The 22,169-nt window shown below is 46.0% G+C and overlaps 1 protein-coding gene across 1 annotated transcript in view; it reads right to left on the bottom strand.

Moving 5' to 3' along the window:
* Nucleotides 1-22,169, bottom strand: part of Polr1A (RNA polymerase I subunit RpI1) — a 329,206-nt gene that overhangs the window by 31,213 nt on the left and 275,824 nt on the right. Inside the window, exons 26-28 of the mRNA XM_050167857.3 lie at nucleotides 17,324-17,478; nucleotides 7,576-7,656; nucleotides 5,070-5,237 (exon numbers count right to left, since the gene is read on the bottom strand). Coding sequence (XP_050023814.2) covers nucleotides 5,070-5,237; nucleotides 7,576-7,656; nucleotides 17,324-17,478 — 404 coding nt within the window. The remainder of the gene's footprint in view (nucleotides 1-5,069; nucleotides 5,238-7,575; nucleotides 7,657-17,323; nucleotides 17,479-22,169) is intronic.

Below are 22,169 nucleotides of genomic sequence, written 5' to 3' on the forward strand. Positions count from 1 at the left end.
TCAGACTTTACTTTCTTGAAAATGATCAAGTTCTCTGCAGTCGGTAAATCTGGAAGGTGGCTCCAAGCATTATTTTGATTTCTACGTACTACAGCAGAACTGATGTGAGCATTTTCAGTGAATGCACCGAATTCACTGAAAATGAATTTGCTTTTTTAAATACTGGTTGAACCTTCTTAATCTGTTTTTAATCTGTTTCTGTTTTACTGACGACTCTTGTTGCACAAGCTCAGCTCTGATAGCTGGAGTATGCATACGTTCTGCATCTTTCCGAAAATAAAACAGTTGTGAGTAAGCGCTCGTGTGTCCCCCTTCACTGTGTCTTTGTCAATTGTGCGCGCTAAATATTTCACTATGAATTCTACGTGCTTCCTTACACTCGTCGTTCCACCAGGGAACACGTCGCTTACAGATCAATCCATTTGTTACGGGGATACATATTGACACTGCGTCAAGTATAAACGCCGTGAAATATGCCACTGCATCATCGATAGAAAGTGTACAGATGTCATTCCAGGTCAAATGCGTGAGTTCCCTGTATCGTGTCCAGTCGGCACAATCAACTTTCCACCGGGAGACACGTGGAGAGCACTCTACATCTTTTGTTAGTTTTACGACGACGGGAAAATGGTCATTGCTGTATGGATTCTTAATCGTGTTCCACTCCAGATGCAGCAAGAGCGGACTCGGTGTGATGCTTCAATCAATAGATGAGAACGTTTTGTTTGTGACACTGTAGAATGTAGGGTCTTTCCCATTAAGCAAGCAAGCATGTGTAGTGAAGAGGAAGTTTTCTACTAAGCATCCTCTGGCATCACAACGACAACCTCCTCAAGGCATTAAAATCTCCCAGGACAATATAAGGTTCCGGCAGTTCATAGATAAAGCTGTGAAATTCTGTTTTAGTTCTGTTGTAATTCTGTTGTAGTTCAGGGGGATGTACTATAGAGAGGTAATTGTGACCAACTTATTAAAGAGTACTGTACAGACTGCAACTGCCTCTAGGGGCGTTTTAAGATGTAATTGCCAACAAGCAACACTCCCATCTACTACTATTGCCACACCGTCTGACGAGGCAAGGGCCTCATTACGGTCTTTTCAGTAAATGGCATACTACTGCCAGAGAAAGTTTGTGAAGGACACACAGCATCCTGGACACATAGCACCTTTGGAGTGTACTTATGCAAGAGTTCCTTATGTCGTCTAGGTTGTGGAGTAAACCCCTCACATTTCACTGTAATATCTGTGTATCCATAATATATGTTTAGAGATTAGATTAGATTAGCTCACGAGACCTTTCCAGGCCCCGTGATATGTGATTTTTCTTTCTTCCCGGCCCATCAAGGGAGCTGCGCCATTCCTTGAGCGTCTGAGACGCCAGAGTTGTGCTCGTATCCATCACCTCGTCTGAAGTGGTGTTTTTCACCAATCTGCACAGGCGGTGGCCCTGGGTACGGCAGGCTCAGGAGTCTGCTGGCCCTCTTTTGCGGGGGATGGAACAGCGCTGGCTGTTCAAGTCAGGGGGGCTGATGGCGTGACCGCCGTCACTTTCTATGTGACTTGGGCAGCCGCCGAATGACGTGGTGCTGCCCCCTGGCGTGCCACATTGGCATAGGAAGGACTGGACTGATTGTTTGAATAGAAACACTTATGTGCCTCTGGGAGAGACAGATTTAGTTTCACCTTGAGTTCTATTATTTGTTTTTCTTTTTTCCATAAGGGGCAGGATCGCGAGTAAGCAGGGTGGTCTCCTTCACAGTTGGCACAGTGGGTTGATGAAGTGCAATGGTCAGGAGAGTGTTCAGTGAAGCTGCACTTGGCACAAGCAGTCCGCCCTCTGCAGGATTGCAGCCCATGCCCGAAACACTGGCACTTGATGCATCGATGTAGATTTGGGATGTATGGTCTAACACGAAGATTACAGTAACTGGTTTCAATTGATTCAGGAAGAATGCTGGTTCCAAAAGTGATGATTACATGCCTAGTTGGTACTTCTTTGTCATCTTGCCTTGTTTTTATCCTTTGCACCTTGACAACGTTCTGTTCTTGCCATACTTCTAGTTATTCACTTTTGCAAAGTTCGAGAAGGTCATCTTCTGAGATGACACCACACACTGTGTTTATCAACCTGTGTGGACCAACTGAAACGCTAATGTCCCCAAACGCTACAAGTTTCGAGAGCTTGTCATACTGTGGCTTGTTGCAAACTTCGAGCAGAAAATCGCCACTTCCCATCTTCGTTACTTTATAACCTGGGCCTATTGCTTCAGTGAGAAATTTGGCTACAAGAAATGGTGACATCATTCGGACTGTCTTAGTTTCATGCTGAGTGTGAACAACGTGGCATTTGGGAAAAGACTCTTTCGGTTGCATAAAAAGTTGAACGGTTCATTGCTGCGCCCCCTCTTCAGGGAGCGATCAGGCAGTGGGGGAAAAGCATTTGCCATAAAAAATTGGAAAATTCAGCGGCAATAGTGGCCACCCACTACCAAGCCCAATAAGGGGACGCTACAAGGTCGGGAGAATAGCTGCAGACGCCAGCCATGCATCGCCGCTGTAACCTAATATAAAATACCCAAGGTTGCATATTTACACCAGGATAACCCTTGCCACCCAGAATACACAAGTGAGAAGTGAAAAGAAGACAGGAAAGAGGAAAAGATAAGAGAGAAAGATGAAGATTTGAGACGAAAACAGGGAAAGGAGACTGCCAATTTCCTCCAGGCGGGTCAGTCTGGAGGTGCCGTCTATTTGAAGCAGAGGCCAAAGAGGTGTGTTGCCTCCGCCGGGGGCCTTAAATGTCCAAACACCCAGTATCAGCTCAACCTCCAGGATCCCCCTTTCCCCAGACACGGCTAATGCGCGCACGGCTACATGCGGGAGAGTCCAACCCTCGTGTGCTCGGGTATGTGATGTCACAACACACCAAACGCCTGCTGATGCAGATGCCCCTACAGGGTCCCCCCAGAGAGGTGTCGCCTAACAATGGAGGTGCGTCTCTTCCTTCATTCACACTTTTTTCTGTGCTCGCCTCTTTCTTTCGCACTTCTTTCTGCGGCCATACTAGCTACGCATGCGGTGAAATGTAACCTCCGTATTCGCGGGGATGCCACACGGTCACACTTTGCAGTTTAGAGACGGTGTTGCTTACATGTGCTTGCGCTTTGACATAATTCAGGTGTCCGCATCGGGCGAGACAGTTGCGGTGTCCATGGCAAGAAATGTAAAAAACAAACAAAAAGCAACAAACATTGCGCCCGTCACTCTTACTATATTTTGCTTCGGTGGTGCGTGATGGCGGAATCTATGGAAAAGAGCAACAGTGCATGCCGAGAGCCAACAGCAACATTTTTGTGGATAGCTCATATAGTGGCAACTTATGAACTGATAGGTTGGTGGGCAGAATGGTTAATTTTAGAGCTTTCAGTATAACAATCTTTCAGAATAATTAACAATTTACCGTGGTCCCCTGTAGTTCATTATATTGAGATTTCACTGTAATGCCAAAAAGCAGATGGCTTGTGATAACGGCAGATGGCCGGAAGCGGCTGAAAGGACGAGCTGTTGTGGAACCACAATGTGGATGAAGTGGCCAGATACCTGGACGACAGGTCTGGTGGTTCCGATGCAGAGTTAAGTGCAATAAAAACGCTGTTACGGTTTGCAAATAGTATAGGTGTATTTTTACTGCACTGGGAAGTTACCTAAAACATTTTTCAAATCATTTCTGTTATCATTAGGTGACGCTGCCAAATCTACCATAGTCAGCAGTTGATGTGGAACAGTGAGGAGTGCTTGCGTGTGTGCGCACTCAAATGGTTCTGTGCTGTTCTCACAATGTATCATATGAAAACATGCAGACAAAAATACACTTGTAAACTCCCACCTCATTTACATTACCGTCACTTTTCAATTTTTGCTGTTTCAAAAAGGTTCCCATAAATTTTACCCTGCATAATAAATGCACCCCTCCCCCCCCCGCCCTTCAACTTATTTTTCTTTGGTATTTCGGGAAAAAAATTCAGTTTATTCAGTGAGTATATACATATATAGAATATTAAAAAAAAATCAAATAGTAGATATTTGATTTGTGAATCAAATTATTCTAACTTTCACTATTCAATTTGATTCAGTGATATTCGAGTATTTGCCCATCCCTACTTTCTAGAGCAGCTGGGGCTCTACATATACCATGACTGGGCACAAGGCTGTAGACAAACACAATCTGCAGTGTCAAACACATGAACTAAGGTGAACGATTTAGACTAGCCACAAACACTGTAGATGGTCGTTTTCTCCTTACCATATATACTATCCTTTCTGCTGCTGTCTTTTACTCCCCCACTACAAACCCCCAGTGCTGATTGACGTTCAGGAGTCAGCAGAGTCAGCTAAACAGTTACAGTGCAGCCAGCAGCAATGTCCTCCGTCACTTTTATAATGAATAAACAACCAATAACACACTTCTCTGTTGCTAATTGTGGCATATATCATGCACAGTCAAACACTACATGTTTAACATATAAGATCAAGATTAAAGGCTGCATGGCCTATGTATTGATGCTGGCTAGTCACACTACTTAGGTTAATTTAAACTTGAAAATACACTTAATCACAGTCCTACTGTTGGAAGCACATGTTGTTTCTTGCACTCATGACACATCCGGCCAAACTCACGTGGTAAAAAACTGATGCCTTCACTGCAGACAACAGCGACATGAAATGCTATCTAACCATGCTGAAGTTACCACAACAACTTCGTACAGCAGACTACTGATAGCTCAAACTCAGTGCACATCAATCAGCTGTGCCACCTTAATGCATGGTGTTACAGTTGATTTCTAAGCATGAAAAGGATTGCGCAGACATATATGGCATTTCATAAGCATGTTAACTAGACACTGTAGAACACAATATCTAGAAAATGCTTGGCTCACAGACCAAGACAGCCTGCCCACATGGTCAAAAATTGAATTGGAGAAGCGCGCGACACTGGGCTTGTTTCAACATGGCTGTTTTCCTTCACAAGCAAAAAATGAATGAAGTCAAAACAGAGGAAAAGGACTCACCACAAAGTTGACGCCTTCTGTCTGGAGCATCTTTCCACACCCCGACTTGTCCTTGGTGTCCTTGACTAGGAAAGCCCGTGTAATGCTAGGCACGGAATGGAACACTGCTTTTGCAGACTCTTCTTCCACCAGCGAGGTGAAGTCAAATTTGCTCCCTTTAAGCTCAAGCTGCACAGCAAAGGAATGAAAAACATCTGAACTGGGTCCCTTACTACAGATGTCTTGAAGTATGTGTTAGTAAAGGTTATTTTCAATTTATTTATTTTGTTACCCATAATACATTCAGGTATGGAATAGTATATATAGAAATAGGTCTCAAAGCTAAGTACTGTAAGGGCAAGACCTTTTGCTAATGCTAACAGTGAGAAAAAATAAATATTACAGCAGTGAGCAAAGTTTATATATAGGCATGATATGTATGCCTAAAGACTGTATGCCTCAATATATAGTGGAATATAACTATGAAAACACAAAAACCACATAAGGATACTAAATAAAGCTACACATCACAATAAATGCGTAACTCAAATCTAAATAAAATGATGCCAGTGTTTTCTATAAGGTAGAGAGTCATGAATTTATAAATAATACTGAAGTAAAATTGGCAGTGAACTTACAGTACAGTTGAAACTCGTAATAACAAAAGCCTGAGGCAATGAAATTTTAGCCACAACAAAATGTTTTTGCATCGCTGGCAATCGCCCATAGCATTCAATGCATTTCGTATCTCTCGACAACCAAATGTCACTAAACCACAATCCCACATTAACGAAATTTGTCAGAATGTTAGTCACCACATTACCTACCCACGTAATGCTAACCTGAAGTATAAAAAGTACGCAAATGCATTTTCAGCCAACTTAAATTGCATAAAATACTGCCACGGCACGCTTGTGTGGGTGCCACCAGTTTTTGTTAACAAATACAGTGAAGTGCCAAAAGTGATTTCAGATACCAGAAACATATTGTGGCTGCCATCTTAATTCTCGATTGCCCATTTCAAATGGCATGGCCAGATCGCTGCCTACCTGTAGTGAAACATAATTTGTGTACCATGCATAATGCATGCATATTGTGAAGCTTGGTGTGTATTAAGTTTGTCCGTGGTTTGCAGAAAAAACAAAGCAAGTCCACCGACGCGAACTTGTTATTGCGCATGAGATGAATGCCATTGCATGAGCAGCTGTGATTGAGAATAGGGGCCGTGTCGCATCACTGAAAGTGAGGACATGAAAATACAGCCCTCAATTCAAGCACGCTGGTTTCAGTACACCTCAGCAATCATTATATGAGGATTTCACATTGCCAGACGAACAGTTGTCGGGAAACACCCGCATTTTCGTTCGATCACTTTTGCAAGATTTCATTGACTCGGCACCGGGTGCGTCGGTGTCTACAGCGACGCCGTTCTATGTAAATGAGCAACAGTATTCCTGGCAGAAAGACAGCGTGCATAGCACTGCAGGAACACTGCTCTTTTTACTTTTTATTAAACAGGCCCCTAGAGGCATTGTGTAAGGGGGGAGAGTACACTCAAAGATTATACAATAATTAGAATACATGTGTGAATACATATACAAAAAATACAGGGCAAGAAATGTGCTAACATGCAGTAATGTGGTGTTAAAAATTTACAAAAGACAAACCGAATGCTTTTAAACGTGAGAGGCCAGTGAACAAGAAATTTTCGCAAAGTAAAAGCTGCTCATGAGCCCAAAGCTGCTCATAGGCATTGGTGCATCTGGTGCAGAGTCAGGTGAACTCTCTCAAAATTGACCATATGACTGAGAATACCGCTTCATGCCAGCACTGACCAACTCATGCACCACACTTTCTGCTGTCAGCAAAGTGGTTCTAGACTGGACGACCTCAGGCACGGCTCACCAAAGTAGGCTAATAAAAGTTTGACAGTAAACTTTCATTTCTTTTTTTTTAGTGCATCCTCAATCTCTGCTGTCTTGTTTTACGAGAATGAAATTCTCGTGAAAGCAAGCTTTTCACTTTCTGGGCCGATTTCACCATTTCGGATAGCATTACCGATTCATTGTCCAGTCCCAGAGTACTTCGGGCATCTGTCCCTAATCCTATATTCCAGGTTTCTCCTGTTGTGCTCGTGAGGACAGAGTCCACTATCGAGATGTTCATCATAAGTCAGTAAGTCAGTGGCAGTAGCATCCGTACACAAGGCACAACTTCTTGAAAAGCAGAGCTAAAAGGACACCAAAGGCCAACACTGGCTTAGTACCCCATAATAATCATAATGGCCATTCATAATCACAGCAGAACAGAAAATTTGGCTGATTGGCTTTAATGGAGAATGATGTACTGTAGCACGATAGATGCGAAACAGACAAAGATTACCTTGTGTGCTAATTTTGTCTCGTCTCACGACCACCGTTCTAAGCTACATCACATTCATAATCTGTGCGTGCCAGCTATAGGACAGGACAAAAAAGAAGCATGCACAGGTCCACTCCCAAGCAGGCCACACCAAAAGCTGGCTCACCTGGAACGTAAACGTACACCACTCCTCCTTGGCATCGTCATAGTCATACTCCAGAACCCAAGTGTTGTACTTCACAACTGACTGTTGGCCACATGCAAATAAAAGAAAGTTCAAGCATTTAAAAAGGACTATTGGCATGACAGACAGGAGTGGGGATTTCGGCAGTGAGCAGCTTATCACATGACACGTGTATCATAAAAACGGGCTGCACACGCAGCGTCCAGCCTTCTCCACTTGCAGGCCAGATTAAAAATGCTGGCTGCCATTTCTCTTAGTCTATTTGGCAGTCTGTCCTCTGTCCAGCCTACTCAGTGTCAAGTCTGGTAACATGGGTCAGACTGTTCTGGCTCACGAGGCTAGCCATCTGGTGCGGAATCCTGTTTGCAGCTGCAAAAGCAAGTTTTCACTTGGTTTGTTGGCGGCAAACACAACTAAAACAACCTGAGCCAGACTCAAAAATGAATGCTCTCTTCTCCAGTGCTTTGGTTACACATGTAAGCGTTGTAGTCTAGAGTCAACACACGGATTCTGTGGGCAGACCTCGAACTGTATGAATGCAACCTTGCTTGGTGCAGCCTTTGTGAAGTGATCCCGTGGGTGCTTGGCCCACAGAGCAAAGCCAGACTGTCCCCGCATGTGAAGCCAGCTTAAAAGGATTCACGACACTACATTTTTTACATGACAATTTTTCATTTATGTTATATGAATGTCTGAACACTCTAAACCATACAAGAAAATTCCAGGGAGCATCAGAGTATCCTGAATCTTTGCAACTTACCACAACACTTGTTTCTATGAATCAGTTTCGGTTTCACTACCTTGTCATGCATGACACATCAGCTCGCTCTGCTCTTGCAACTGCTATGCACCGAGCGCAGATGAAAGAAAACAAGCACAGCTCTTGCTTACTTTTTTATGAGCAATGTCATCATACCTAACCTAGCCATCCATTACGGCCTTGTTGGTAGCCCACTTTGCAGCTTTGGGACGTTACACCCCACAATTTAATACTATAAAGGAGCAAGATTCTCGGAATGACGAGTAACCAGGTGCGTCCCTCTGGCTCATAGTTGCGTCAATATAGTAGCTGGTCTCGAATCGCAAAATGAGGAACTTGGCGCCAAAGCGTATGTGACGCCGGAACTTTCAACGTATCCGAGAGAAGGTCGAGCAGAGATGCACTCCAGGGACCATTACGCTGTGCAGCAGCGATAGTGTCAACGTCCAGAGAGGATAATGTGCACTCGCAGGAGCAGTCGTGACTGGCCTTCGGGGGAAGCGGCGATCGGGATAGCGCGTCAGCGTTGGAGTGTTTTCGCCCGGAACGGTAAACCACGCGGATGTCATATTCTTGGATTCGCAATGCCCAGCGGGCAAGGCGGCCCGATGGATCTTTGAGCGTCGACAGCCAACATAGTGCATGGTGGTCGGTCACTATGTCAAATGATCGGCCGTATATATGGGCGAAACTTGCCAAGCGCACACAATGGTGAAACGCTCTTTTTCTTTAACGTTGTACTTGGTCTCCGCCTAGGTTAACGTGCGACTCGCGTATGCGACGACGTATTCTGTGTGGCCAGGTTGACGCTGTGCCAACACAGCGCCAAGGCCTACACCGCTTGCATCGGTATGGATTTCATTTGGCGCTTGGGGGTCAAAATGGCGAAGAATGAGTGGCGTCGTGAGAAGACTGCGCAAGGTTGTGAAGGCGTCGTCACACGCTGGAAACCATGATGAGAGATCTCTAGCGCCATCAAGGGGCTGCGTGAGAGGCGATATAATTGACGTAAAGTTTCAAACGAATCGCCGGAAGTAAGAGCAGAGGCCGATAAAACTGTGTAGCTCTTTCATAGTGATAGGTTTCGGGAACGCAGTAACAGCACGTAGCTTCACGGGATCCGGGCGAATGCCCTCCTTTGACACGACATGGCCTAAAATTGTGAGCTGACGAACTGCAAATCGACACTTCTTCAGGTTAAGTTGCAACCCGGCATTGGTCAAGCAAGTGAGTACGTGCTGGAGGCGGAGCAGGTGCGTTGCGAAATCAGGGGCGAACACCACAATGTCGTCAAAATAGCAAAGACAGATTTTCCATTTGAGGCCACGCAGAACATTATCCATCATTCTTTCGAACGTAGCAGGTGCGTTGCAAAGTCCGAAAGGCATGACGGTGAATTCATACAAGCCGTCTGGTGTAACAAAGGCAGTTTTCGGGCGATCGGCCTCTGCCATCGGAACCTGCCAGTAGCCTGACCTCAAATCCAGCAAAGAAAAGAACTCGGCTCCCTGCAAACAGTCCAGACCATCATTGATGTGTGGTAATGGGTAGACGTCCTTCAGCGTAATCTTGTTCAATCGTCGAAAATCAACACAGAAGCGGATGGAACCGTCGTTTTTTGTGACGAGGGCCACGGGAGAGGCCCATGGGCTTTGGGAAGGTTGAATGACGCCTCGACGGAGCATGTCATCGACCTGGTCTGCAATGACGCGACGTTCCATAGCGGACACGCGATATGGTCTTTGTCGCAGCGGTGAGTGAGAGCCAGTGTCGATGTAATGCTCGACCGTCGATGCATGGCCAAGAGATGTTTGCGCAACGTCGAAAGAACGGCGAAAGTGCTGAAGGATTGCGAGAAGTTGAGATCACTGCGAATGCATCAGATCTTCGGCGCTGAATGGCCTGAACACACCAGTCCATGTTGAGTCGGGTACGAAGAGGGCACTCAGTTCAGGGACGGCAGTATAAGGCACTTCGTCGAGGACGGAGACAATTCGTGTTGAATCGACCGACTCAATGTAACCAAGGCATTCGTGGCGAAGCAGTGATAGCAGCGATGAAAGATGACTGTAAATGGGCATCGTGCTGACACCGGCGGCAAGGTCAAGAGCTGCAAAGGGCAAAGGAAGCGCTTTTCGGGTAACAAAGTGATGAGAGGGCATGAAGAAGACCGTCCTGTTGGATATGGTACTACAGAAGACTGGTACGAATGCTGAAGAGCACGGGGGAATACAGGTGTCTTCTTTCGTGGCAATTTTAGCGGCAGGGTGAGCATTGACGGAGAACAGGTCACCAAGGTGGAAAAGCTCAATCTCAGCCCGAGCGCAATTGATGATGGCATTGTGGCATGAGGGAAAATCCCATCCTAGAATAACGGCGTGGGAGCACGATGAAAGGACTATGAATTCAATCGTGTACAAAACGTCCTGTATGGTCACACAGGCAGTACAAGCAGCGGTAGGGCAAATGGGTTGAGCATTCGCCGTTCGAAGCGACAATCCAGACAGAGACATCATCACTTTACGAAGCGAACGGTAAAACCTGGCAAACCATAACTGAAATAGCGGCACCGGTATTGACGAGGGCGACTGTAGCGACATCTTCGATAAACACATCAATGACATTGGCAGGTAAAGGAAGAGGACTTCGGCATGGCGACACTTGCGCAGTTCTTGCCTCAGGAACTGCGTCGTCCAGTTTCCCTCTTCGTTAGAGACGGGTTGTCGACGCATAGGGGAAAGCGATCGGCGATGTGGGGAGGGTGATCGGAGGCGTTCGAACCGAGGATGGCGATCAGTCTGGGAGCGAGCAGGTGATGGGTCGAAGGGTCTGCAAGGCGCATTTGAATCAGGCGGCACATAGGGCGTTCGGTGATCGTCATCGAACGCCTGCGATTGGCGGCGGCAGAACCTTGCGACATGACCAGGATACCTACATGCAAAGCATCTAGGACAATTTTCCGGCGTACGCCATGGGTTTGCGACGGCAGTGGTGGTCCAGGGTACGGGAGGGGGAGGGCGGTGCACAGGCTGCTGGAAGCGACGCATGGGCACAGTGCGAGGGGCCATTGCAGCAACCGTAGCATAAGTGACTGGTGTAGCCACGACATCCTGCTGGTGAACAGCCGGCAGCGCTTCCGCGACCTCTTCATGGATCACGTTACGGAGATGAGACGGCAAAGTGCTGGCAGACTCCCGAGTGACGGACACCAGCGATAGCTGTCGTGCGACTTCTTCGCGCACGAAATCCTTGATTTGGGTTATCAGGGAGGCTTGTTCTGGGCCGGTGGTAAGGCTGCAGAGTGACACTGCATTTGGTGTGAGATGTCGCCTTGTCAGAGCTCGCTGCTTGCGTAATTCATCATAGCTCTGGCACAAGCTGATGCCGTCGCCAACAGTGCACGGGTCCTTGGCCAGAAGCATCTGGAACGCGTCATCATCGATTCCCTTCATGACATGCTTGATCTTTTTCGCTTCCGTCATGGCAGCGTTCACGCGCCTGCACAAATCTAGAACGTCTTCTATATAGCTAGTGAATGTTTCACCTGTGTCCTGTGCGTGTGTATCCAAACGCTGCTCAGCTCAGAGTTTCCTGATGGCGGGTCGGTCAGATACTTCTGTAATCGACGTCTTGAACGCCGACCACGTTCGGATATCCCGCTCATGATTTCTGAACCAGAGACTGGCCATGCCCGCGAGGTAGAATGATACGTAAGCCAGTTTGTCTGAGTCATTCCATCTGTTGTGAATGCTCACCCGTTCGTAGGACGACAGCCACTCTTCAACGTCGTTATCATCGGTTCCACTGAAGATAGGAGGCTCCCGGTGGCGAACGGTGCCAGCGAAAGGGACGGGTGGCGATGGAAAGGTCTGCTGGTCGGCGTCGGCATGGCGGAGGGTAGCGTCCGAGAACGGAGTTCCAGGATGGTAGAATGGAACGTTACCCAGCACCTTCACCACTTATAAAGGAGATTTATTGGGGTTCATAGCGACCGCCGATTCTAGGATGCACCGAGCAGTTCCCGAGCTCGAGCCTCTGCTGCGCGCTTGATGCTGTCGATGCTGCTGACTCTGTGCGCACGTTCGTTCTCTTCCTTACACTACTTAATTTACCCTGGTATCACAAATTAACCCGAAGTCAATACATAAAGTGCGTGCCAACATATGCCGTGTTAAATAAATAAATTATGGGGTTTTAAGTGCCAAAACCACTTTCTGATTATGAGGCACGTCGTAGTGGGGGACTCCGGAAATTTTGACCACCTGGGGTTCTTTAACGAACATATGCCGTGTTTCAAGAACACGGCATATATGCTTCCAGCTGAAATATGAATGAGCTTGGCCCTCAGAAAACGTCCTGCTGAGGACCCACCTTTCTGGCCTGTGCTAGCATGCAATGTCAGGAAGGCAAAACACCTGTGTAATGAGCAAAACCTGGTCACAGCTCAAAGTGTTCCCTAAAAAGAAAAAAAAAAAAATTGTTAAATTCTGGAGTTCCATGTGCCAGAACCACAATTTGATTATTAGTCACACCATAGTGGGGGATTCCATAATAATTCTGACCACTTGAGGTTTCTTAACGTGCAGGCCATGTAGGGCACACAAACGTTTCACATTCTGCGCATATTTGAGTGCAGCCACCATGGTCAAGGGACTATTCTATTTAACCATTTGATGGAAACAACCAGAGACTGAGTCACCTTGTGCCTAAATGCATTACAAATGCATTCTTAATGAGGTATTGTTTACAAGAACTTTAATCTGAAAGCTAACAAGCATTATGTAGAAGAAAGACATGCGACATACAGTCAATGACTCATAATTCAGTTGTTCTTTTGCAGAAACAAAAAAGCTAACCCTCACTGGCACTGAACCCAGTTACTTCAAGAGTATCAGCAAATTCGCAGGCTTTTCTTTGGAGCATTCGGCCAGACACGGGAACGTTTTGCAGTCTGGCATCCTTGAACCATGCGAGAACAGCTTAGCCCACATTTTGAAGGTTTCCCAGTCGCAGCTGTTTTCTCGTAGGAGCAAGTTCCGATTCCCAGTGAAGCTTGACAATCCTTTCTGAGTCTTTCAAAATGATCGTGATGGTCGATGGAGCAATGCCACGCTGTCTGTGCACGTCGACTTGCTTTTTTTTCTGCGTTAATTTCCTGCAATACGTCCAATTTGTCCTGCAGCGAAAACTGCTTTTGCTTCTTCTTGGCGCTGTCACTAGCTGCATTCGTCGTTGGATCTCACGCGAACATCGTCAAAGCTTTGTCATGAAGTTCTTGGTGAAGTTCGTGGTGAAGCAGTTGTCACTCGACATGGTAATGACGATAGCTACTGCATTCGCGGTTTCCGTTTGAGGCGAGAGCTGCGGCGCTTTTACTTTTAGCTGAATTCATAATATTGATGTTCCTCGGTTATAAAGGGGAAAATAAACTACATGCATTAGTCTGAAACATCTGCTGCATTGAAATTTATAGTTCTGAAATATTTTTACATTGAAAATATAGGCAATCTGGCAGGGATTTCTAAAATGTTTGTAAATTTGAGAAGTTTGTTATTGTAGGGTTCATAGTAACGAGATTTGACTGTATAAGCAACAAAAATTCATAATAGCAATCAAAAAGTAACCCAGGACTGTAACCTTAAAAGCACTGAAAAAACCCCAAAACATAAAGGAAAAACCTTGGATGCACGGAACTTACATGACAAACCACAATAGCAGCTTTTAAGTAAGTTTATTGGCTTGAGTTGGCTCGTCCCATGGTTCGGGTGCGATCAGCAACTACAGTCAACGACCCGATTTTTCAGACATGTCAAAGAATTTGGATGCCGTGGCACTGCCACATACCCTACAGAGCCAATGTATGAGGACATCTGAAATTTCGGACGCTGAAACCCTTTACCATCCTATTTTCCTGATTTTTTGCCATGACTGTAGAAGAGAACAGCATTATGTGAAGCCATCATTTCCACCGTGTTTAGTATCTCGCAGCCTCGAACCAGCGCTGTCACATGCCGATCCGCTGTAGCTGTAGCCACTACCACAGAACACTAGGCCTAGCTGCTTTACATTCGCTACTAAGCTTCCTGCTCTTCAGTGCCATGTTTTTCATTGAAAGAATTTGATGCTGTTAGCAATGGTGATGACTACACCTCTGTCATTATCGCTGATGGCTTCGAGGCACAGAAAGCACAGCAAGAATCAAGCGTTGCATAATGTGATTTCCCAAAAGTCAGCTTCGCCGCAAAACTAGAATGTTATGCGAAGAAGCATACAACCCGAGTTTTGCGGCAAAGCATACCAAGAATGGAAAGGGATTGCTGTCACAGGACACAGTACTATGTAGTCCTTAATTATAAATATGTGCACCTGCCATCTCCTGTCATGTTATGAGCACTAACATGCCAAATAAGTGTAGTGGCAGGACTTCAGAGCTATTTCCAAAGTGCCTGCGGCTATTTGAGTTCTTGGGGCCAGTAAAAGGTATGCATTCATTTTATTGGACTGCCCAATGTTTCAGACGTTTCCACAGCCCCTGAGGTGTCCAAAAAAGTGGATGTTGACTGTATTTAATTTACCCGAGCTTCTTTTGTTTTGATTTACATGAAGCCCAGACATCTCAAACTATAAACATAGCTTTTTCTGCTCACCTCGGTGGCTGAATTAGCTTTAGTAATGCAGGCGGAGTCAGAACTACTGAGCAGCGCATCCAAAATTTTGGTCGTCCTTATAAATTGAGTCTATGGGGCCAGTGGCAGTGCTGTGCATTTGTCCAAATAATTGAGCATGTGCAAATTATTGTCTCCAATTGATCAGACAGGGACTGTATGTCGCCCACCATTTTCATCAAGTAGGCCATCACATGGCCTAATTTCCTAGTTCTACTTCCTCACTTTGCACCAGCACAATTTCTCAAGGCTTCCCAGTATCACAGCAGTTCTTGAAAAAAAAAAAACAGTGCCTCTTAACAAGATATACTCACTTCTCATACAGTAGACTTCCGTCACTTCGACTCCAGTTAACTTGATTTTTCATTTAATTTGATCTTGACCGAACGTCCTGGCCGGTACTCATGCACTTCTACGGGCCCAAGCTTTCCTTATTCCAATCCTAAAACTGGCCTTCGGCGGATAATTCAAACTTGACTAGACAGCATGCACGTGCCTGACCATGGGGGTCGGGTGCGTGCCTGAACATGGGCATGCGCCTGACGAGATTGACGAAACTGATCCAATTATCCAGCGAGTCAAATTGAACAAGGTGCAGGAAAACACCAAAACACACCACTGATTCAGTTGGCAGTATTTGCTCGACTCTGAATAAAACGTGCGCACACTTTCTATGCGTCCAAAGTAGAAAACTAATACAAATGACTTGCTACTCCTAACCAAACTATAAGTCTAATGTGCACCCAATTTTATTGTGATAGGAATTATATGGACACTCCTGGCACATTTTTGCCATCGCCATGATGCTCCGTATAAAGTCCAAGGGCGATAACACCGTTGCCGCATGCCGTGTGCTGTATGGGCAAATGAAAGCACACGAGGAAAGCCGAGGATCGTGACTCAATTCGGCACGCGCAAAGAAGGAAGGCGAAGAGCAAACGCGCCGTCTTCCCTCGCGCGAAAGACCATGGGGAGGAGGCGGGGGGCATTGTTGGGCTCCAGCAGCAACTGCATATTTCGCGACCGGGCGCAAGTAACGATCAAAGCTCAATCTCGCGTGCGAAAAGGAGGAAGGTGGGGGGGGGGGGGGGGGCAGCACAAGAAGGAGGGGAGGAGGCTTCTACTCTGCCAGCAACTGCGTACTTTGAGCGGAGGTGCATGGTCGTGCAAGCCGTATCTTGAAAGTGATCTGTAAATGGCTCGTACCTTTGTGCACTCTCTTATCTCGCCGCTGTTTGCGTTCAAGCGATAGACAGCACGAATCACATCGCTCGCTGCTGCTGCTGCCGCACTTGCTCACGCCAGTGCTTTGACAGCGAGTGCCTGCCGTCATCAAGTGTAATGTGTTCATGTTTGCCTGTGCGCACTGACACCATGCTTGTCAATTCAGTTAGTAAGCGAATGTTTCAAAGTTTATACAGCCTATAAAGCTACTATCCTCACTTCGTATAACTGTCTTAATTTGCTATCGCAATCGATGCTTCGCCTTTCGGCGAATCTGCGACTTCTTTTCAAATGGCAGCCGATTTTCTACACTCAGCTTCGCCGCACGGCTTTAAAGTCAGCTTCGCCGCCATACAGCAATGCTATGCGGTAAAGCATACTTAGCGTAAGCGGTAAAGCATATTTAGAATGAAAATAACGAATGTTTGGGCACATAAAAATGAAAATCATTTAATAAAAATGCATAGGTGCTGGCCAGAACGTTTGATCAGGATCGAATCAACCGAAAGATCTAGTTAACTGGAGTCAAATTAACAGAAGGCTACTGTATGGAATAAAGAAAGATGTTCTGACAAGCTCTAGAACCATAGCCACAGGAAAAAGCGAGACCATAGTTGTTATATATCCCATCTACAGCACAGCAAAATTGCCTTGAAATGAAAAGTGGGACAGATGTGTCCCACTATTGATCAATGGGATAAGCAGTTTGCCAAAATGCTGCTGTCAAACATAATACACTGACCAATCATATAATTTTTCATTTCACTAATTCTTAACAGTAACTAACTAGTTCTTTACCTCATGTTTGTTCGTTGTTTCTTCTTGTTTGCTTGTGCCTACCTGTATCATATTGTGAGTTTATATATTGTTTTATATAGTTCGATTGTTTGTATTGATGAGTTGATGTGATGATTAAAGTATTGTATCTGTACAGTATTGATACATTATATAACTTTATGTTGGTGTATCTTTTCACAGAAATGACTTTTTTTTTCTCTTTTTACCGCTCCCCTCTGTAATGATTCTGCGATGAAGGTACAATAAACAAAATAAATAAATAAAGAGCAAGTGTGGGACTTACAAAAATCCTGGCTTGCTTCAGCTTCTCGGCCTTCTCATCACGAACGACCTCCTGGAGTGAGACGAGGATGTCATCGGATGTGGCGCCCTCTTCGGCTGACGGCAGAGCACGTTCAGTAGCTGGCACGTTCTCAGCACCATCAAGCAACTCTTCGTCTGTAGCACAGAAAGAAAACCAGGGAAAGCTGAGACTGCAAGCCAAATTATCTTGGCTCTTCGTAGAGCTACAAAAGAAAATATGTTAGAATTAACCTGCATTCAAGGTCTTGTTCAGCCCAAAAGGTTTAGTCATAACTTGTGCAACAAGTACTGGTTTGTTGTTTAATTTCCCTATTCCCTTACTATCTCAACATTTTGATTGGAAAGAACAGCTAGTGTCCCCGATGATTTCCTTGGCATCATTGTCTTTTCGCTTGTGGTTGTAAAGCACCAGAGGAAGACGAACTGAATGCTTCAGACTTAATTTCTTTCTTCAGTTAGATTGATGATGATGATACTTTTGTTATCAAAAAAGAAAAGACATCAAAGTACAGGATTTATTTAAGCGTGCTATAGTTACTGCCATGCCTTCGACTGGCAATGCCTGGCAGACAACAAGAAAGCCATAAAGCCATGTAACTGCAAACATTTTAAGAAAGGACAGGAGATTGCAAAGTGAGCAATAACAAATGCAGAAGTGTATTAGAGTTAAGTTTGACTCTTGATCCATAGCACTTATTGAAGACACAGGAATGCCCCTGTGTACAAAACTATGCAGTTAAAATATTTACTGAACCATGCAGCGGCATCAGGAAGGGGGGTTCACTGCTCACTTTACCAGCGCTGAAGTGCAGGTTTATCTGAAGTTACGGGGGTGGAAAGCTTCAAAGGCCCAAATCTAGATCCGCCAGTGCAACCATATCCCGTATGGAAGCACTAAAACTGTTTTATCCTGTTCACATGATGCATTTTTGATTGCAATCAAGCCCAATCATAACCAAATTTCTCAATCACGGATGGCTGCTTCTGCAGCTTGTGCGAAGGAATTAATCAAAATTGAGAAATTCGATCCTGATCAGGCTCCATTATGATTGAAAGTGCCCATGTGACACTGGTATTTCTAAACTTGGATGGGTCTCGATGAGTATCAACGTGTGACCTCTAAATAATGAGTATTTTTCACCATGATCCTAATTATCATTAAAAGGGTCCAGCAACATTTCTTTAATGTGTCCAGCAACTTGCTTAGTTGCTGGACAAGAGTGTCATAATTATACAAACTCAAATATATACAGTGGACTCTCGTTAGAACAGACCCTGACAATCCTGACAAAAAATGTCAGTTTTATTCAAAGTCTGTAATATCCAAAGCGCCTCACTTCCGAAACTTTAGTCACAATGTGTAACAACATTATTGCAAAGAGTGAGTGACAAATGTCCAAAGTAAAAAACAAACAAAAATCGCTGTTTCATCCAAGAGGCGAAGCATCGTTTGTGAAAGCATATTAGTAGACAGCTATGCGAAGTAAGGATAGTAGTTTTATCGGCCGTATAAAGTTGGAAACATTCACTTACTAACCACATTAACAAGCATGATGTCATGCGCACACAGGAAAACATGAACACATCTCACTCGATGACCGTGAAAAGTTGTCAAAACGGAGTGAGGAAGTGAGGTAGCAGCGAGCGAATTGACCTTCGTGCTCCTACTCGTTTCAATGCGAACGTCGAAAGCACAGCGCACGTGAAGCTACCAGCACTGGGTGCATTTTGTCCACATTGCAGACCGCTTTCAAGCTACGGCACTCGTGTGGGCACGTACTTTGTCCACATCGCAGATTACACTCAAGATATGGCACCCATGCAGCCGGCGGCCGTAAGCAACAAACACCTGAGTAGGACTCCCCTCACCCCGACCTCCCCGTACCTCGCAAACGAAAGACGGCACGCTTCGGCCTCACCTTCCTCCATCGCGCACGCGATATTGAGCCGCGATCATCAGCTAACCCTCACAAGTCAGTTGTCGCCTGTGTTGACACGGCAAAAGTCCATTTTATACGCCCGATATTTACAAAAATTGCCGCTAATTTCGTCTACTGTAGCTGATATTCCATTGTAGCGCGGTCCATTAAAAGCGAACTTTGTTGCATTAATAAAATAGGTAGAGCAAAATAAGGCTGAAATAAGATCCGTTATATCCGAAAGTCTGTTGTACGCAGGTCTGTTGTAACGAGCGCCAAACTGTACTGGAGTCCAAACTCGTTTTAATGAAGTTGAAGGAGCACAACAGTTACTTTGTTATAGGCATGCATGACCTTGACTAGAAATATTTACAATTAAAATGGCTACGCTGTGGTACCATTACAGTGGCCTGTCTGACTGTTCGGTGATTGTGTACATGATAAAAAATTGTCACTGGCTAAATTTTAGGATGCCTTGCTTTTTTTAACATTCGTCACTTATCTGTTGTTTTTTTTGTTATTGTTTTTTGTCATAACCAATTCTTCAGAGTTTTTTATGTATGTAAGATGTGTTGCCGCATGCCTTGTTCAGAGTCAAGGTGGATGATGCTTGGCGCTTTTGCGAGATTGTGCTAGATGCAGGACCTTTGAATTGATGCCGATGGCAGCATGCAACACAGTTTTCAAGCAAATAGTGTCTGCAAAATGTCCAGCTACCTTTTGCTTTGTAAGAAGGTAGGGTCTGTAACTCATAGAAATACCGACCACCATAGGTCCAGGCTTAGCAAGCCTCAGGGCCACATCAGCCGTCGCCTCATGCAATCGAGCAAGCCGTTGGGCAGTAGGAAAACACAGTTCATTGACCCAAGTTAACGAAAACAGGTTTATTTGTCTCCAGCAATTCCCAACACTGTACAACACCTGGTCCCGGGCAGGTGGCGGATGCAAAGAGGCTCCTGTGCCACGGGCCAAATACAGAAAAGGGTACCGCTAGCATGTCGCTGTGGGAAGATGGCTTCCCATGACACGTCGCTAAGGGAAAAGTGTCCCCCTGGCTATGCTGCCGACTCTCGCAATAGCAGATGAGCCCGCTTGCAAGAGCTAGAGCAACATCTGTCAACTTGGTCTCCAGTAAGTGTAGCTCGGCGTAGTATGACCACTGTTATGATTGGGGGCTCAATCCCATCGCTCGTGATCCGTTGACAAGATTGGAGTCCGGCATGAATTCTAGGTAGCTGGCCCATGCCGTCGTCCAACTTATCTACGCTGAGGACGTTGATGAAGGGAAGGACTGCTTCTCATCGAGAATGAGGAATATGGGTTTATTTACAGTATTTATATCAGTCTAACATGACTGTTTGGGAAAGTACATCAGTCTAACATGACTGCTTGAGAGAGAGTGTCCTGAGCCACCGCGCAACAGCGTTTTTTAAACACTCGGTCCTCTCCTGACACAAGGTGATGCGAATGTTCATTTAGTCATCACAAACTAGCCGCCTCCCCGCAGGACGGTCTACACACACACATGCACACACGCATACACACAGGTGCGAAGGTCTGGAGCCGACGTCAGAGGGGGGGCGTAGAACTCGGAGCCGTTCCGGGTAGCGCGTTGTCTTGCGTCTTGGTCGGTGCGTGGGAAGCAGCGCAAAACGGCGTTCCCGCGGCAACTCGCGCACCCGTAGCAGATCAGGTCCACGTTGGGGAGTTTGGGAACAATAGTTGGCCCGCCGAACTCGTTCCGTCACAACGGCAATGAGGCTAGAGGTTGGCGGCGGTTTCAGCACAAAGCCTGCTTCATCGAACGCATCCTAGTTGAAGCGACGGAGAGTGGGGGATGCGCGTCGTGTTTCCCGACACAAAGTCGATTTAGTCACGCTGTGGCTAGAGGTTGGCGGCGATGCTCCCGAGATGTTGCTTCCACAGTCGCAACGGGTTGGCAAAACTTTGTACTGCAGCTGGCTGTTCTTAACACCACACACGAGCAATAGGCGCTGCTCTTCGGCTTAACATTGGGAAAAGAATCAGTGCAAGGTATGTGCCCGCTGTAGGTGTAAGGCACCGCAGATGAGCTCCACTACAAGCAATGCACAAGCGAAGGAGCTGGTGGACGAGAGGAAAAATGTGTATGACCCTGTGCTGTCCCGGTGAGGTCTCTCTTATGCTCGCTCTGCTGATTGCACCAATCACGCCACCGCTACTGGCAGCACGAAGTGCCATAGCTGAAAACCAGTAAGGCGAAAAAGCCACCCCTGACAAACGTCGTGGGTGAAAAGGCAGAAACATAGGGACGACAGAATAGGCAAATGCCCACACAAAAGTGCCGGGGCACACCTCGGTCCCCATGAGAATGATTCTGTAGATCTGTTGGCAGAGAAGCCTTGCTTCGTTAAGACAAAGTACTAATGGCTGCATGTATTTCTGTAGGAATTTGAAGGGAAATTTTAAAGCAAAGCTTTCTTTGCCTCTTCTCCTGAATTTTCAGGTGCTGCTCCTGTTGTTATGACCTTGCTGCGCATGCCGCTGGCTTTCTTGCAACACCGCCAGATGGCGCTTGCCCCCTGGTTGTGCTCACATGCACTGCTGGATTTCTCGCAAAATTACCAGATGGAGCTCGCCTCCGCACATCCCAGCCGGCGGCACTTCTGGCCGGGATGCGTAGTTTGTGCATATGGCACGTGCTCTGCTTGCTTTCCTATGCGACAAAAATGCAGGTGCTGGACTGTGGGGGTCACGTGCTGGGCTGTGATAGCGTAAACGTTATGATCGTCCATAGCCTGAAGAGAGCACTTGGAGCTGGCATCTACAGCCTGCTGGCCACGTATGCAGAAGCAGCTCGTAAACACGCGCAAGCAAAATGGCTACAAAGTGTGCACTCAGTATCAAGGACACCTAGTCCCGAAATAA

The sequence above is a fragment of the Dermacentor andersoni genome, chromosome 11 (genome assembly GCF_023375885.2).
Source record: "Dermacentor andersoni chromosome 11, qqDerAnde1_hic_scaffold, whole genome shotgun sequence".
Taxonomy (NCBI): Eukaryota; Metazoa; Arthropoda; class Arachnida; order Ixodida; family Ixodidae; genus Dermacentor; species Dermacentor andersoni.